This window comes from Heterostelium album (genome assembly GCF_000004825.1).
Source record: "Heterostelium album PN500 unplaced genomic scaffold PPL_scaffold1, whole genome shotgun sequence".
Taxonomy (NCBI): Eukaryota; Evosea; class Eumycetozoa; order Acytosteliales; family Acytosteliaceae; genus Heterostelium; species Heterostelium album.
The window spans coordinates 640,816-659,690 of record NW_008805063.1 but is presented as its reverse complement, the minus strand read 5'-3'; the positions used below and the strand labels follow the sequence as shown (position 1 = coordinate 659,690).

Below are 18,875 nucleotides of genomic sequence, written 5' to 3'. Positions count from 1 at the left end.
ATATATCAAACATAACAGACAGATACATCATCATCATCATCAACAACATCAATAAAGTTGATTGTTCCAACCCATATGACATCTGTTTAATTCTAACGATTGGGTAATCAAATTCAGCTTGATGAATTTAATTTAATGAATATTTATAAAATGGAATGCAACAAATAATAATCTACACATTTCATATTTACCTTATATATATATATATATATATATATATATATATATATTTATAAGTTTGTGGGATGTGTTTTGTTAAGAGTAGTTGGTGTCAAACTCATGAGGTCAACAGACAGTCAGACAGACAAACAGACAATCATATCAATATATTATATATCTGAAAATAAATATTATTTGTGCAACTACTCAAGAAAGAGGTGTCTGTAGGAATTAAATATACAACTAAAATCTGTATTTATGATGTTAAAAAAAATATGATTAAAATGATCCTCAAATCAATTGTTCTACTCTCTTATACTCGCCAATCAGTATATCAACAACAGACAAAGTAAATAATCACTCTTACATTATTTTTATTTGATTTAATAATGATTTCTCTACCTCTTTCTATACAATATATTTAAATTCTAAATTCTATAAAAAATAAAATAAGACAATAATAAAATAAAATAAAAAGTACAATTTAGAAAAAATCAGATAATAATGTATTTATTAAAATTTAATATTTGTATATTATTGTTATTATTCTTAAAATTGGTTGAATCTGATCCAATTGCATTAGGTCCATGTGGAGTATGTAAAGATTAAATAAACTGGAAATTGCAAAAAAAAATAAATAGATGGAAAAAAAAAAAACTAAATCTAATTATTTATTATATCTATATCTATAGACTGGATCAGCAGGACCAACAGAACAATTACCTAGAGGACAATGTAATTTACCAGTACCAACTGGAATTAGTTTGGCATCGGTTAGTTTTGGATTCTATTCTAATGGTGCGAGATGTGGTGAATGCTATCGTTTGATTGGTCCGAGAGCGTCGATTGTCGTTATGATCATCGATGTTTGTAACATGGGCGAATCGTGTCACCAAAACGATCGAGCACACTTTGTTGTGACAAACAGTGATTTCTACAAGATTGCACCTTCCAATCAGACAGCGATGATCTATTCGCTCGGCTACCAGGCGGTCAGTTGCGAGCATCCCGGAAACATCAATGCCTCTTTTGCCGGTGGTGGCGAGGGTTACAACGACTATGCCTACTACTTTCGTGTATCGCTCTGGGGAAACACAGTCGGTATCAAATCGGTACAGGTTATGGGTTCAGGAATGCAAGGTTTCCAGAAACTCCGATATGAAAACGGTGGTTGGACCTGGAACAAGTTGGACGACGCCATCAAATTCATTTTCCCAGGAACCCTACTTATCACTGCCAATGACATGGAAACGGTCATCTATGACTTTAACAAAGCAGTGCCATTCAAGGCGTACGATACTCACAAACAGTTCACACCTGCTCCCACCGTGGAGAACACAACAATCTGCTCAATGGGACTGGTGCAACAGTACGTCTACGACGACCACGTTCTCTACGGCTGGGAATCTTACAACAGTTTCAATATCACGGAATATACAGTTGACGACACTGACGATCCGTATTCCGGTCAATCGAATATCAGAATCACATTGAATCCAGGCGGTGGACTGGCATTCTCGAGAGACGGTGGTTTCGCAACGAAATACCTGAAATCATTTAAATTCGCTGCGAGAGCCTCCGAGCAATGCGCAATGAAAGTGTTCTTTAGTAACACGGGAATTCACAACCAGGTGGTGTATCTCAGTACCGATTGGAACGCCTTTGAAATACAGGTGAGCGACTTGGCACCAGAGGATATCGAGTACTCGATCTCGCTGTTCAACAACCAGAACAAGCTGATAACATTCTACATCGACGACGTTCAGTGGTCACTGACTTCCGACGCACCGGAATCGCCGCCAGTCAACAAGTTCACGACATCGTTCAATCCGACCACCATGGGAACCACACATTTCTCAAAGCCGTCGAGCGAAGGAGGAACAGGCCAGATCGTACTCACCGGTATTAGTGGCGCACCAAGTGGAACCGGCACATTAGCTGACCTTCTTACACTCTCACCAACCACTAAAGGCAGTAAAACCAATATCAAAGGAGACGACAGTAGTAACAACAATAACAACCATTCAAACAACCATTCAAATTCTACATTTAAATCAATATCATATTTATCAATATTTATTACTATTATTTTAAATTTATTATTATTATTATTATTTTAAATAATTAAATTATAATTAAAAATAAACCTTTTTGTAAAATAATAAGAAAATATTCTTTTAATTTCGTATCATCATTCTGAATCAAACCGACAAAGATCATTAATTTTTATAAAAAATTCAAAGATTAGATTGATTTGCATTGTTTTTGGGTGGTTTTGAAAAAAAAACAAAAAAATAGTTTGAAAAGTTTTTTAATGGCTAAACAGGGCTTTACCCCCAGGAGTGTCATCATTAGAATTTCAAGAAAATTCAAAAGAAAAAGGGTTTTATTAAACAGTTTCCTCAATATAAATTAATTAAATATCCTATTGGATTTTTTAAAATAAATGGGAAAAAGAATAAACCTACCGAGGATAAGTAGGTTCTGTATAATTTTTAAAAACTTTACAAAATTCATAGATTGTTTTTTATTTTTATTTTTATTTTTTAATAGATATTACAGATATACAATTACATATATATATATATATATAAATATATTATTACTACTATAATATTAAGTCAATTACATTACATTTTTTATCATTTACAAAACAAAAGTTTATAACATTGTATAATTATCATAAAACATAAATAAATTTATAAGAAATGGATTCAAATATTGATACTACACCTGGTTATTTTGGTGAATTTGGAGGTGCTTTTGTACCAGATGCTTTGAAGTTAAAGGTCTTGGATAGATTAGAAGCAGAGTTTCTAAAGTATAAGGATGACCCAGAGTTCAATAAGGAATTAGAGTTCTACCAAAGAGAGTATGTCGGAAGAGAGAGTCCACTTACATTGGCAAACAATCTTACAAAGCAAATCGGTGGTGCCAAAATTTATCTTAAACGTGAAGGTAAAGTACAAAATAGATATTGAAAATTGATTAAATAAATTATTATTATTATTATTGTTATTAACAAGATATCTTAAAGATTTAAATCATACCGGTTCACATAAGATTAATAATGCAATTGGTCAAATCTTACTTGCCAAGAGAATGGGTGCAAAGAGAGTTATCGCTGAAACTGGAGGTAATATTACAAGATTCTTATTTTTCTAATTTTCAATATGTTTTAGATTAACTCATTTCTCTTTATTTTCTTTGAATTATTATTATAGCTGGTCAACATGGTGTAGCTACTGCAACTGCATGCGCTGTTTTCGGTATGGAATGTATTATTTATATGGGTAAGCTTGACACTGAAAGACAAGCTTTGAATGTTTTCAGAATGGAATTGTTGGGAGCAAAGGTTATCTCTGTTGATAAGGGTCAAGGTCGTTTGAAGGATGCTGTCGATGCAGCCTTGGGTGATCTCCTAGAGAACTTTGATCACACATTCTACTTGCTTGGTTCCGCTGTAGGTCCACATCCATACCCAACCATCGTGCAATACTTCCAATCGGTTATCTCCAAGGAGTCCAAGAAGCAGGTTCTCGAGAAGGAAGGAAAGTTGCCAACTGCTGTCGTAGCTTGTTGTGGTGGTGGATCGAATGCAATCGGTGCATTCCAAAACTACATCGATGAGCCATCGGTTCGTTTGGTTGGTGTTGAGCCAACTGAAGCTGCCTCCATCTCTCAAGGTGTTCCATTTGTTATCCATGGTTTCAGATCGATGACTTTGATCGACGATAACGGTGTACCCAAGCCAACCTACTCGATTGCATCCGGTTTAGATTACCCGTCGGTATCTCCAATTCATGCTTATCTCAATCAAACTAAACGTGCCGAGTATGCAACCGTCTCTGGTGAAGAAGCACTCGAGGCATTCCAAACCTTATCTAAATGCGAAGGTATCATCCCAGCATTGGAATCATCCCACGCTGTTGCACACGCTATTAAATTAGCCAAACAATTGAAACCAGATGACATCGTTGTCATTAATATTTCTGGTCGTGGTGATAAGGATGTCGAGCAAGTTTCAAAAATGTTGTCTGCCAAACAATAAATATATATAATATGTACAAATATACATTGGAATAAATAAATGTTAATTATTTTTTTAACTTTGTTTTTACTTTTATTTTTAAAAAAAAACAATGATATTCTATTTTGAAAGACAGGAATTGGAATTTAAATCTTTGAAGTAGTTATAGATTTCAAATTTCTTCCTATTTGTATTTTTTAATAAATAATCTAATTATAATCTTTCTTCTCAAAAAAGGAATGATCTATCTTTATTGATTATTTAAAAATATCAAAAAAACAATTAGTTTAGTTTTTAAATTTTGACACGAATAAAAATTACTTTTTTTTTAAATCAAGTTATGCAAACACAGTTGTTTAATAAATTATTTAATAATGTAGTTTTAAGATCTCTTGTCTTTAGTTATGTCAAGATTATACATAAACAGAGATCATTGTGTGGATATAGTTGGTCAAAACTAGTGGGTCATCCTCATTTGCTAGTACAATACAACTATTTAGATCAGTTATTGACTCATTGGTTCGACATTAGCTATTCAGATCCACACTATCATTATAAACGTTATCTAGTGGATTTCGATATCTTTTGGTTGGTCGAAACCGCCGTTATATTCCGCCGTTTGGAGATTATCAAATACATTGTAGAGGTTAAACAAAATGATCTATCTAAACATTCTATTGCATTGGTAGAGACTGCTGCCAAACATGGAAACATGGAGATCATCCAATACATTCAATCAAAAGTAGATCCTAAAGTACCAACACCCTATAGATTGTTGCTGTGTAATGCATGCACTACTGATAATCTCGAGCTGATACAGTCACTCTCTGAGAAGGTGTCGCCAAGCGAAGACTATTCCTTCGGTTCTACCCTACCGATAACCAATGCAGTCAAACACGGTAACCTAGAGATCATTCAGTGGTTATTGCCGCGACGATTGAATGACAAGAAGTCACATCCCTATAATCTACTGGCGGCAGCACTGATCAACAAACACTACCACGTTGCCGATTGGTTGCATGACAACGGATATCTATTCAATACTGTACCGCTAGGTCTGGCATTCAACGGTCTTACACCAAGCCAACATCTCTTTGAATGGCTGAGAAAATCAAAGATTAAATTTGAGTACTCTGGAAATGATCTGGATTTTGCTGCTGGCGGACCGTCTCTTGATCTCGTCCGGTGGATTCATTCAAATACCACATGCAGCTGCTCAAAGAATGCAATGTACAACGCATTCTATAACTACCGGTTCGATGTATTTAAGTGGTTGCATGAGAATCGCACTGAAGGATGTAAGCAAATCAGTGGATTCTCTCGAAATGTTCCCGTCGATCAATCGACACCACTCGAAATGGTGAGTTGGTTTCATCATAATAGGAGTGAAGGTTTCACCGCACTGGCGATGGACAGCGCTGCCAGATTCTCACACGACATCGTGAAGTTCCTACATTCCAATAGAACAGAAGGATTCACAGGAGATGCACTGCTATACTCGATTGTAAATAATAATCTAGAGACATTCAAATTCCTCAGGGAGAATTCAAATTCGGTTGAAATTCCTGTGTATCTATGTGATGATGCTTGTGGACTTGCGAGTTTGGAGATGATCAAGTATCTACACGAAAATTGTACACAGCCAAATCTCTGGAGTTTCAGAGCGATGGACAAGGCAGTACAAGAAAACAGAATGGAAGTAGTCCGGTTTCTCCATGAAAACAGAACGGAAGGCTGCTCCTACAGAGCATTGAAATATTCAATTCACTTTCAGAGTTTAGAGATGGTTCAATACCTGTTAGACAACAAACTAGTTGAATTCAATGAGGATATCATATTGAATGAATTTCAAAAAGGAAATCCACCGTTTAGAAACATTGAAATGCTTAATTGGCTGATAATGCACCCCAATTTCAATAGACAAAAGTTGATCGATAAAGCAGTATTTCATTTTAGCCAAGGTCTAAATTGTTTCTTAAAAGATTACGACATAGATATAATTGATTATTTTGATATATTTAATATGTATAAAGAATAAAGAAATGATAACATTTTCAAAAAAAAAAAAGGTAAAAGAAATAGACAATAAAATATTATTATTATTATTATTATTATTATTATTATTATTATTATTATTATTATTATTATTATTATTATTATTATTGTTTATAGTTATTATTAAATAATAAGTTGAGTAGAATTAGGATAGAATAGATCAATACTCAGAAAGATTCAATTAACTTTATCTTAATTGTTAAAGTATTCTACATTTAAAATCATATAAAGATAAATGTTATTATCTATATACATTAAAGATCAAATAAAGTTAAAACGTAAATCTTTAAAATATTTATTAACTTTGTTTTTAATGTATTTAAAGTATTTAATTATACTTATTGTTTGAATATTATTCGTATATGAAAATATAAATGGATATTCAAAATAATTATTTTCTTTTTTTGGACAATATATTAGATTAATGTATTTTCCAATTTTATTCCTACAATGAAATATACACCATTATCTAGATATTCATCCGGATATATTCATCCAGATATAGATAAATTGAGAACTACAAGAGAATAGAAAAAATATGAAATCAAATTCTGAAAATCACAAAACATGTAAATTGATCTACTACTAAAAATATATATATCTTTAAAATTTATAATAAACACAGTAAATTACATCCAAAGCCAAAAAGTGTGGTGAATTGAAGATTTAAATAAAATTCTAATATTGTTAATTATTAATTTCCCGATTAGAAAGAATGGTTGCAAACAATAGATTAATATTTTTCTATATTAATTTTCAACAAGCTGAATACTCTATTACTATAAGGAGTTATCTTATACTTAATTAGGTTTTAATATGTATAATTAATTTCAATGGATATGTCATATGTTGTCTCACTGTGATAATGTAATAAAGTTAAATAAAGAATAAAGAATGAATTATAATATTTAATATCTTTTTGTACTTTACAAAATTTAAGTTTAAAAATGAGTATATAATAAGTTATAATATTTATCTTTATTTAAAGTTGAAATAAAGTAAAATTTGAATAACTTTTAAAGTATTGGAATAGATCTAACAGTAGCTGCGTGTTGATGATCAACAGTATAAAGTGGTGGCACGTAGTTGGAAGGATTAAGATTCCAATCAGATTTAAATTTACGCGTTAATGCAGAGCAATCTACAGTGAATCCTTGGGAGATTGAATTAGCGATCGTGAAGTTAAGCTTGTAGTAATTGGCATTTTTAAGATGTGAATTCAAAGTTTATCAAATTTTCCAAACTTTAAGTCTAACCGCATGCGGACAAAATTTTTTAAAATATAAAAAATATCAAGTGTGAGGATTGAACTCACGACCTTAGGATTATGAGACCTACGCTCTGCCAGCTGAGCTAACCTGATTGGATGATAAAAACAATTTCTTTGAATTATATATATTTCTTTTTTTTTTTATTATTAAAAAAAAAAAGATAATTTTTTTTTCTAAAATTTTCTGGGGAGAATGATAAATATTCTTCTATTTATTTGAGAAATAAATGATAATGTTGAAATTATTTGTATATCCATCAAAAGATCTTAATATTTATTAAATGTAAAAAAATGGTGCAAAGTTTTATTTATCCAAAGCAAAAATAGTTTTAATAAGTTAATATGTTCAAGTTTGTATTAGATAAACTTGGTGTAAATCAACAACAGCAGCAACAGCAACCATCAACGCAGCAGCTGAAACATAATAACAATCAACAACAACAACTACAACCACAAAACAAACAAAAAGAAAACAATGATATAGTTGATGATCTTTCACAATTCCTTCATTCAATGGTAAGTATGATGAATCAAACGTTTTGATTTATTTGATTGATGTGCTAATTAGCTTGAAATACAACTATATATAAATAACAAATAGAATGTAAATAAATCACAGAGTGATTTAGATTTAATGTTGACAATCATTAGTGATAGAGTTAATAAATCAGAGTATTTAGATGCATACAACAGGTTGAAACAATTGGTGTTTATCACGATCGATCAGTTGGTCGGTGGTGCTGTCAATGCTAGCACTGACAGCGCTACCTATAATCAATTACAGAACAGCTATCAACTGCCATCCATAAACAAACTAGAAGATCTCTACCAATTGGTCAGAATGAAATCACAAGAAATACTGAGAGGCAATCAAGATTCAAAAGTAATCTTAGAGCTATCATCCATTCTATCTATATTACAACAAGTTAGATATTTATTATTAAATAGAAAATATATACAACAACAACAACAACAAATTCAGCAACAATCATCAACTAATGATAATGATAATAATAAGAAAATAGTTAATCAACAAATTGAAATGCATGAAGAGGATGAAGGATTACAAATCTATTGTCAATATCAATCAAAGATGATACAGATGGAGATTCAACCGGTTGTAAAGGATCTGATTCGGACCAACCAGATGATGTTGACCAACAATCTTACAAACACTATTAAATCGGTAGACGGCTGTTGGCAAGCTCTACACAAGATACTGATGGCGATAGTACAGCGTATATCCAACTCTAACCAGGAGTTCGATCGTTATTGGCAGTGGAACAGTATCATCCTCGAAAAGAATAGAAAATACAGATTGAAACAATGGGATATCTCTAAACTTGCAATACTACTACATAATCAGTCTTCAATGTATTTGGATCAAATCTACACAATATTATTAGATAGAATTAAAGATCAAAGTTTAGTATGTATAAATTATTAAAATATGAAAATAATATTTATATACTAACAATCTGTTTATTATTAGTTAAATAGCTTTACAGAGGCAAATAGTAAATTAGAAGATTTAATTATTGCATTTGAATTCAATCAACCGATGGTGGATTCCTATCAATATCTCTTGGCTGTTGACGAACTTTTGAATGGATTATCAGCAATCTCTGAGATTTCATTTAAATATTCAAGCTTTATATTGGATCATTCTTCTGTATGTATTATAATACAGATATACATTAGATTGAAATTTTAGTGTTTTCATATAACTAACAAATACGCTTGTTAAATTTTAGACTTCTAAAATAATTGAATTGAATTCATTAAAGAGTAGAGTACAAGAGATTATGAATCATTATATATCTTTGGAGACACAGTATTTCCAATTATCATTCTCTGTTGCCATCTATTTGGATGATGTTGGACATCTCTTGAAGCTGTTAAAGTATCCGGGTATTGCTGGTACACCACAGAGCAACCTACTGCCACCGCCTATCAACAAAACCATCAAGGATATCGAAACCTCCTCAAAAATTGACGATATCTTTTTTGTATTTAGAAAGGTTGTCAGTAGATCTCTAGCATCGCTTAGTTCACCAAGTGTTTGTGCAACCATCAATGTAACATCATCAAATTTCGATTCAATATTTATACCTGTAAGTACTGCATCAGTAGAGTAGAAACATGTAAATCATGTTTAGCATTCCGTTTACATACATCATCTAACATTTATTTATTGTTTAATATTTAAAAAAAACATGATGATAGTATATGGATTTATTATTAAAACAAACATACTCTGGTGATTTCGATAAGAAAAGAGATTACTTTTTGGTGATTCTCAACGATTTGTCACTGACAACCACCTACATAGATCAAATGCAGAGAGAATTGATTGGTATGACTAATCACAAGTTTGAAGATCAAGATGAAATCAATATGATTATCATGTGTATCAATGGTGATAGTTTTAAATATTTAAAAAATAGAATGGATACTTTATTAAAAGTAAGAGAATTATTAGATTGATTTAATTATAGATAGTACAAAAACTAATATTATTTTTATTTTTATTTGCTAGGATAATATAGATAAAATTGTACAGATATTATCAATTCCTATCAATCAACTTATATGGCCAATTAATAATATAATTTATGAGATTAGCAATCAAGACTATGAAAAATATGAAATCAATGATCCATTCGCTCAAGATTTCATCGAAGGTCTAACCAATCTATTGCTACCATACAAATCTATTATGTTGGAGAATATTTTCGATATATTGATTCACAAGTTATCCACTCATGTTGCCTTAACATTGGAAGATCATATTAAACAGAAAAAGTAAGTAGTCCGAATGAAAAGAAGAATTAAAAAAGTTTATTTTAATTAATCATCATAATATTTTAATACAAAACAAAAAAAAAAAACAGATTCAACTTTTTAGGATCAATTCAATTATCTAAAGATATTAGAAAGATTATTGATCATTTGACACAGATTACAGCACAACAGAATGTTAGACACAAGTTTGTTAGACTTCAACAGATTGTGCATATTTTAACTATGGACAAAGTTACAGATATCCTTGAGTACTGGGGACAGGAAGGTTATCAATGGAAACTCTCTGCTTTGGAAATTAAACTTATACTTGCAAGAAGATCTGATTTCCCAATTCGTGAGGTTCATAATTTAAAACTATAAATAATAAATTTAAATTTAAATTTGTGTCTAAAGTAAATGGTGATTAAGTTTTTTATGTACATTAACTTGTGTATATAAATTTACCCGTGATTAATTTTATAATATATTATTTATCATGGTGTATAGTAATTTTATTTGAACTTCAAAAAGACAATATTTTAGTATCTCTTCCATAGATACGATGCACCTTCTCTATCTCGGTGTAGGAAAGAAACACATAGAGGAATTAGAGCAGATTATGGCCCAGAAGGGTTTGATTCTTCAAATGTCTAAATTCATATTTGGTAGTTTGAGAATCGATAAATGCACAGTTATTTTTAAAGAGTTCAACAACTTTCGAGCAGTTGAGTTTCTCTTGGAGCTGTCCAATTCCTCCCAACTACATATTTATTTAGATAATAGATTATCAGATGAGAGAAAGGAACTATATAGAAAACAACTAGGAAAAAAGACAAGTCCACTAGCCAAGAAACTGTAGTGACTTAACCACCGTTTTTCGTAGAAGATTTAGATTATTCAAGAAACCCAAACACGGCTTTCTCAGGTTTAGAAGGTATGTCACCTGAGATTGAATTGATAATGAAAAGTAAATTCATAACCAAGGTTGTCTCTTTAATCAATTCTCTCTATCAACCTCGCTACAGTAAGTATCATATTGATGTTGAATCAATTAAATCTATGACTAACCTTTTTGATTCACTTTTTTCTAATAGATATTAATGAAACATTTGAAGCAAGCAAAACGATATTGCACAATGCTATTTTCTTGGCATTTTAATTATTTATTATCTTTGGTAATGGTATCATAATCATGTTACTGGCATGTTACTATCATGGCATGTTAGCATCCTACAATACTACCAATGAATTACTGTAACCAATGGTCTTCCCGCTATCCCAAAAGGGAAGTTATTGATTATGATGAATATTCTGACCTGACCGCATCCGGGGATTTAAACTTTAAAAAATCCGACTTGCCAGACTCGAACTAGCAACCTTTTGATATCTCTTGTGATTCTTACTACAGTCAAACACTCTACCACTTGAGTTAAAGTCGGATGATGATACCTAAAACTTAAATTAAAGAATTTATATTTTGTTTTAAACTATGAATATTATTCAATTGTCACATCAAAAAAAGATATAAAACTAGTAAGATTTGTCAATAATTTTATTTAATATTTATAAAAGATCTAGAAATTATTTTTAGAATCCTCCAAAACCACCACAACCACAACCACCACATCTGAATCCACCACAACAACTACCTTCAAAGACATTTTTATTACCAAAGATAATGTTGGTTGTTCTTCTTCTTCCAAAATATTGTTCTTGATTGTAGGAATCAGTTGATAATTTACCATTGGATCCATCTATCAAATTGTTGGAAACATTCTCCAATGAATTGCCACCAATCATCGAAATAGATTCTATTTTTTTTCAAGTACAAAAAGAATTAGTTATTAACAAACAAAATATGATAAATATACTTACTGATAAGAGTCATTTTTATAGGTATAATAAATAATTACTAAGAAATATTTTTTAAATGATTTGAAAATATTCAGTTGATTGTCAATATTTATACTCATACTGGAGACTATAAAACAAACATTTGACATCTAGAGAAATTTGAATTGTTTTTCTAATGATAGATGACGACTAATTTAAAAAAGTCATTTGTTTCTTTATTCATTTACACTAGATTTCAAAATCAAATTTTGAATAATGATACAATGGTATTATAGTTTTATTCTTAAAAAAATATATCCTATCCTAACTAATTTATAATTTATATGTTAAAAGAAAATATAGGACCAACCAAAAACAATTATTTAGATTATTAAAACATCAGTATTTAAAAAAAACACATTTAGAGAAATAAAAAAAAAGATATTTTATATTTAAATATTGGGTTTTGACACTAAATGATGGTTGTTAGTTAATTGAAACACATGATAGAAATCTATGTAAGAATATATTCACTTATTTTTATATTCTTGGAACATTTTAAAATATCTTTATATTTTATATTACTGATATCAATTCCACATAACCTTCTAACTGAGAAGAACACGATTATTTATGTCATTAGCTATCGTATCTATATTGGTTTTGATTTTAACTGAGTCATCTTTTACTATTTATCACTACATATTATATTATTCTTAGAATGTTAAAAACAAATAAAAGTTAAATTCATTAAATATATTATTAATCACAAACATCTTTATAATTGTAACCACTTAATATAAATTTTGAATTCAAAAACAAAATTAAAATCTATTATTTAAACACACTAGATGGATTTAATGTTCACTAATAATTAATTTTAAAAATATTTCAAATATATGTATAATGATGTATACTGATATTTGATGCATTATTTACTAAGTGAACTTGTCACACTGTTGAATTATTATTTTTAAGTGGTAGATTTATGGGGGTGATAATAGATATAGATGTAACCATTAGTTGATTTTTATTTGGTTCTCTGTACGATATCGGAATATAAAGTAGTTTGTCCAACTAAAAACAATACATTATTAATATAATCCTATTTTTATAAATTTTTTTATTTAAAAAACTATTTATATTCTTTTTTTTTTTTTTTTTTTAATTAATTAAAAATTGTAAACAACTCTAATCATATAAACAAAACATTGTTTTAAAATCATATCTTTTTTATTTGTACAAATAAAAAAACAAAAAAAATGAAAAATATTTTTATCTTTTTACTTTTTTGTTGTTTAATATGTTCATTTGTTTTTGGAGAATTGGAAGCAGATGATAACAACAAGAAGCCAACACCTAAATACTACTTTTTGAAATCAACTGGAATAGTTTGTGTAAAAGGTATTAGAATTATAAAAGAATAAACAATATCAATACTTTTTTACTAATTGTTTCTTATTTTATAATTCTTTATTAATTAGCTCCATGTCCATCATGGGAAGTTACTCCAACTGAGGGTGGTGCATCTATAACTGTTCACGAATTAAAGTTTGCCAAGAATATCAATGAATCCGTTGTTTTCGAAGGTAAGTTTGCTGTGGATGTTATTCATCGTGGTATTCTTGTTAATGGTATTGTCGACAAGGAAAAGAGTGTAAGATTTGAAGTCGATAACTCCTATCGTGTCTTGCCACTCAATCCACAAGATCAATCGACAAGATCTGGTCGTTACTATCACGTCGATAGAATCATGGCCAAGTGCAAGAAGGAACCATGTCCAAATTTCTCTGCCACGGAGCTCAACACCGGAAAGCAACAGCTTGCCAACAAACTGATGGAACCATATTCTAACTATCTCGGTGTCGACCAAGCTTGGTTGAACAGCAAGATCCTCACTCAGGAACCGGTGAAAGCAATCGTTCAGGCAAACATCTTTGAAGGTACCATCATTGGAAAAGCTATCTATGTTAACATTGTCGATCCAAGTATCAGTTGCCCACCACTTCCAATCGTCGACTGCATTCAAAACTATGTACCTGTATTTAAAAGAGATTCCGATCGTTGCTTACACACTGACGGTTGTGTTAAACCAGGCTTCTGTACTCTCTCTATACCAGTTTGCCAAGATGGTTACAGGCTAACTCAATTTAGATCTAAACCAAATGCATGTCCATCATACCACTGTGACGCATGGTTCTTATCAACACCAAAACAATTCTAAGAGAAAAACAAATCCTTTCTATCTTCATCCTTCTCCTTAACATATGTAAATAAAATAGTTATTGTGAATAATTATTTATAGTTTTATTTGTTATTTCAATATATGAATTTTATAAAAAAGATTGTGACTATGTTTAAATCCGATAAATGAGGTATTGATGAATGTGATAACAACTAATGAAATAAAATTAAATTTGTTTTATTGAGCCGAGAAATTGTTTTTTTACATTTCCAACTACAGTTTCTATTCGATTGAAGGCCTTGTTAATACAGTACTTCCTATAAATACACTGGTTTAGGAATGACTGTGAAGTTGTCAATCTTTACAAGTGGTAGATTTGATTTCAAGGATCCTAACTATAGTCAGTATACACTGTTGTTTAAGAAGCAGTTATTACTAGATACTTGGTATGTTTAGAAAGATTTAAAGTTTCTATCAACCAGGATAGAACCAAAGATTTGGTAAAGTACATTTTTTAACTGTATCCCAGTTATAATAGTTAAAACAAACAGAGGAACTGAGATAGTCAATGAATCGTAGACCACCTGATAGCTGTTAGGATTCAAGAATTGTGTTAAGATTTGATCTAGGCATGATTACCGACACTTAGGTGAAGATGTTGTCGTAAGATGTAGTCGAATTTGGTTAGTGGTGGAATTCCATACTTGATCATCAGTAGGTGGTCATAAATATTCTTCAGAGTAGGTGGTAAACCAACAGAATAGGTTTTTCAGATCTGATTTTATTGTCGAAATACTATAGATGAACTGCCAATCTGTGCCACAGAGTGTAACATATTGCAAAAATCTGAGAAACAGGACAGAGGTATCAATAGTATCAGAAAGATATACTTTTATTTGTTATAGAAAGTAAGAAATATATTCTAAGATAGATCTTTGTAAATGATTTAAAATTAAAAATTATAGAATCATTTATTATTATAAAAAAATAACAAAAATAAAAGATATTTCTGAAGTAATAAAATATTTTTTATTATAGTACTTTTAAATTTATTTTGAAATATTTAATTATATCATATTATAGAATTATACCAAGTAAAATGTTCACATTCTTGATTTGGATTACTGAATGGCACAAGAAGTTATTGGTTTAAAATACAATTCTAATTTTCAACAGTTTCAAGACTAAAGAAAAACTAAGCAAAAACAAACTCAGCACAGAACACAAATACTATTTGTATAAAAAGAGTATATTTAAAAGATTACAATTATTTAAAATAAAATTTTAAAATGTTTTTTATAAAAACAAATTAAATAATTGAACAAAAAGGATATCAATACATATTTAAAATCATAAATCAATAACATTATTAGAAGAATAATAAAGGATTAAGGAATTACTTTCAGAAATAATACAAAAAAAAAACTTTTTAGACTCTTCTTCATATTCAAAGGTTTTTAACTGATTTTACAAAAACAAAGATATTGATTTTTTAGAAAAGTAATTTAACAGATGAAACGAAAATAAAATAAAATAGGAGAGTATAGTATAAATAAAGGTTATTCTTTAAAGAAGTTCCCTAATATAGAACAACTAATATTCTATCATTAAGTTGAAAGTGGTAGATTCAAATTCAATCTTTACATGATTTTATTTAATATGGAACTGGATACTTAGACAAACTATCTTAAGCTCTAGATTCCCAGATTTTTTAGAAATTTTAGAGTATGATATAGATCGACTAATAAATAATTTGGTTTAACTTATTTTAGTATATTCCACAACTGTACAAGACATCTCACTTGTCATCATTGATGACTCATCAATATACTAAATCATATAATATTTTTTACTTAAAATGTATTTTTAACTAAATTTGATATACAAACAAACCAGTCAGGACCTGAAATGTAAAAATCTTGGGGAATTCATGAGATAAAAATATACTAGATGCCATTCATTCTACACTCAATAGAACTCTTAAATAATGTTATTAGTGGTGATATTGCCAAAAACCCTATGAATCTTTATGAAACAATTTGAATCAAATAATCATCAACTAGTTATATCTTAATCCTATTTATTGATTTTTAAGAAAATAAATTTAAATCTATAAAAACAAAAAGTATTTTATTACTTCAGAAATATTGCACAAATAATTTTTGTTTGTTATTTTTTTTTTAAAAGTTCTCAATTTTTTTATAAATACTTATCATTTTCAAAGATCTATACTCCAATATATTTGTTACTTTATAAAACAAATAAATGAATATATGTCTGATGATTTGATACATCTGTCCTAGGACATGTTTCTCAGATTTTTGCTGTAACTTTGGAAGGAATCTGTTGAATATTACGAAGCTAGATTTCCCAAAGCGAGATACCACAATAACTATGGTTATACAGATCTGGTCTTTTTAATTTGAGCTGAGTCTAGTGTAAATTTGGACACGTGTTACCATGCTTTGATTGTCCAAATTTGTACTGGTTAAGGGTTATCCGCATGCGGCCAAGATTCGATTAAAGGTTTTGAGACATGCAGGGCTTGAACCTGCGACCTATTGGTTCGTAGCCAATCGCTCTTCCAACTGAGCTAAAGTCCCTTTGATGTGAACATTTTTTATTTTATATTTTAAATTTTTTTTTTTTATTTTTCAATTAATTTTACACATAACTGTCTAACTTCCCTTTGGTTCTTTATTTTCTGATCACAGAATTCTTATTATGTGTATCTAATATTTTGACATTGTTGTGAATGTAAAATACAATTTTATTAAATCAATTGTCTTTTCTTTGAAAATGATATCTTTGATAATCTTTTACTTGACGAATATTTAATAGAATAAACTGGTTGGATACCGACTGTGTTTCTTGCTCCACTCTGTTAAACAGTTCTCTGAGAATATGTTTATTTGTCGCTGGTTGACTATAGTCATATATAAAGATATTCCTGACCGTACTGTTTTTAGATAATGCTTGTTGGAATGTTGGCGCAAAGAAAGGATTGTTTTGTTCGAGTGATTTGAAAACAACTGTATCTATCGATGTATTGTTTGCGAAAGCACCTACTATTCGTTCGGTATATTGTGTCTTTAATAGTCTACATGTGTTGTTTGTCTCGATAAAGGTTGCCAGTGAACCTTCGTTCAGTGAGATTGCTTCCTCTTGATTCAAATCGATATGGAGCGTACGAATATTGTTGATTCCACTGAGATTCAACTCTATTGTTTGAGCCAGTAGTTTACTGCTCAGCTTTAAGCAATCCAACGAAGTGAAACAAAGATCTGCATATTTCTGTGTTAGCTTGACGTTGGGTGACATCACAATGCTTCTGAGTCGCTGTCGACTGTTCACTGCTGCAGTGAGCTGGCTGTCAAACAAAAAGGTAACTTTCAATGCTCTCAGTGCATCGTGATGATTTAGAAAGCTTGCCAGTTGTTTCCTCGCTACGGCCTCTGCCTTGTAGGTGCACATCAACGCGAGTGACTCCAATTGCTGCAACGCCAGTAACAAAGTGAAAAAGTTGAGAGTATCTGAAACACCACATTGCAAAGTGAGCGACCTCAGTTGTGTAAAACTCTGGTGTTGTGATATAATTTCATTATAAATGATCCTCTCATTCTCGTAGCTGATCATGAGCGATCGATGTCCATATTCCAGTCTCTGGAGTGACGGTGCACGCTTTCGAATAAGCGAGACTAGAGCAGTGGAATCGGCGGGCATCGGTGCCAAGTATTGAAAGTCAACAATTTTCGCATCCGTCGACTCGAGAATCGAGAAGGTGTTTGGTGTAATCGTATTGAAATTAGATTCCAAATGGAAGCGAACCAAATTTGGCAGTTGTGCTACAAAGTTTGAAATGTCAATGATTGATACCATTGAGAAGAGTGAATTCTCAACGATAACCAACTGCTCTACGTTGGTGGTGAATGGCGATGGTGTAGTCAAGAAGCCAGCAGACAGCGGATCTCGCAGCAATCGGTTGAGATTACTGAGCGATGTATAAATAGTTCGTGGCTCACGCATCAAACAATATGGGGAGGTAACATGAGAAACAACGGTTCTATCAAAGAGATTGAACGTATCAACCGACTTTGATAAATGATTGAAATAACGCCATGACAGAGTGGCCAACGATAATCTCCAATCAAATCTTGTCCATCTATTTTGAAAAGCAATCTCTATAATCTTTACAACTACATATTCTGGAATTAATGGTAAACAACTCATTACTCTGCAATTTAAATAATAATAATAAAAAATAAAAAATTATTTATTTTAAATTACAATTCTGAACATCAAAAAACATAATTATGTAAAAAAAAAAAAAAAAAAAATTTTGAGCAAAAAAAAATGATCAAAACATGTATTAAAATCGATTTTGATTGTTAATCATTTTTTTTATTGTAAACAAAGAAAGAGAATTAGAATATATATTTATCAACATTGTTGAGATATAAAGAAGAAAAATAGTTTGTTATCTTTTTTTTTTTTTTTTTTTGTAAAACAAAGAATAATAGTTTTTTGTTTCATCTTCAAAACAAGCCAACTCAACCCAT

At 30.4% G+C, this 18,875-nt stretch overlaps 7 protein-coding genes and 3 non-coding genes across 10 annotated transcripts; 5 read left to right on the top strand and 5 right to left on the bottom strand.

The window, feature by feature from the left end:
• Nucleotides 1-663: 663 nt before the first annotated feature.
• Nucleotides 664-4,210, top strand: PPL_00336 (tryptophan synthase subunit beta; the record flags this gene model as incomplete). Its single annotated transcript, XM_020571368.1, has 7 exons — nt 664-753; nt 852-1,767; nt 1,833-1,927; nt 2,022-2,133; nt 2,866-3,117; nt 3,197-3,295; nt 3,384-4,210. 7 exons carry the CDS (start codon nt 664-666, stop codon nt 4,208-4,210), a joined length of 2,391 nt encoding a protein of 796 aa, XP_020438642.1.
• A 91-nt stretch (nt 4,211-4,301) lies between these two features.
• On the top strand, nt 4,302-6,371 carry PPL_00335 (uncharacterized protein; the record flags this gene model as incomplete). Its single annotated transcript, XM_020571367.1, has 3 exons — nt 4,302-4,348; nt 4,592-6,214; nt 6,362-6,371. The coding sequence occupies 3 exons, from the start codon at nt 4,302-4,304 to the stop codon at nt 6,369-6,371; spliced, it is 1,680 nt and encodes a 559-aa protein (XP_020438641.1).
• Nucleotides 6,372-6,782: 411 nt separating this feature from the next.
• On the top strand, nt 6,783-9,652 carry PPL_00333 (uncharacterized protein; the record flags this gene model as incomplete). Its single annotated transcript, XM_020571366.1, has 6 exons — nt 6,783-6,813; nt 7,852-8,030; nt 8,116-8,634; nt 8,773-8,943; nt 9,007-9,186; nt 9,269-9,652. The coding sequence occupies 6 exons, from the start codon at nt 6,783-6,785 to the stop codon at nt 9,650-9,652; spliced, it is 1,464 nt and encodes a 487-aa protein (XP_020438640.1).
• PPL_00334 lies at nt 7,535-7,607 on the bottom strand. Its single transcript has one exon. It is a non-coding gene; the product is annotated as a tRNA-Met (tRNA).
• Nucleotides 9,653-9,743: 91 nt separating the features above from the next.
• Nucleotides 9,744-11,457, top strand: PPL_00332 (uncharacterized protein; the record flags this gene model as incomplete). The annotated part of the gene is made up of 6 exons (XM_020571365.1): nt 9,744-9,980; nt 10,054-10,319; nt 10,409-10,658; nt 10,842-10,930; nt 11,201-11,322; nt 11,393-11,457. 6 exons carry the CDS (start codon nt 9,744-9,746, stop codon nt 11,455-11,457), a joined length of 1,029 nt encoding a protein of 342 aa, XP_020438639.1.
• Nucleotides 11,458-11,647: 190 nt separating this feature from the next.
• Nucleotides 11,648-11,737, bottom strand: PPL_00331. Its single transcript is given in 2 exon segments — nt 11,648-11,684; nt 11,700-11,737. It is a non-coding gene; the product is annotated as a tRNA-Tyr (tRNA).
• A 148-nt stretch (nt 11,738-11,885) lies between these two features.
• PPL_00330 (uncharacterized protein) lies at nt 11,886-12,186 on the bottom strand (the record flags this gene model as incomplete). Its single annotated transcript, XM_020571364.1, has 2 exons — nt 11,886-12,109; nt 12,174-12,186. The coding sequence occupies 2 exons, from the start codon at nt 12,184-12,186 to the stop codon at nt 11,886-11,888; spliced, it is 237 nt and encodes a 78-aa protein (XP_020438638.1).
• Nucleotides 12,187-13,393: 1,207 nt separating this feature from the next.
• On the top strand, nt 13,394-14,355 carry PPL_00329 (uncharacterized protein; the record flags this gene model as incomplete). The annotated part of the gene is made up of 2 exons (XM_020571363.1): nt 13,394-13,535; nt 13,616-14,355. 2 exons carry the CDS (start codon nt 13,394-13,396, stop codon nt 14,353-14,355), a joined length of 882 nt encoding a protein of 293 aa, XP_020438637.1.
• Nucleotides 14,356-16,074: 1,719 nt separating this feature from the next.
• Nucleotides 16,075-18,546, bottom strand: PPL_00327 (uncharacterized protein; the record flags this gene model as incomplete). Its single annotated transcript, XM_020571362.1, has 2 exons — nt 16,075-16,146; nt 17,140-18,546. The coding sequence occupies 2 exons, from the start codon at nt 18,544-18,546 to the stop codon at nt 16,075-16,077; spliced, it is 1,479 nt and encodes a 492-aa protein (XP_020438636.1).
• PPL_00328 lies at nt 16,847-16,919 on the bottom strand. Its single transcript has one exon. It is a non-coding gene; the product is annotated as a tRNA-Arg (tRNA).
• Nucleotides 18,547-18,875: the final 329 nt, after the last annotated feature.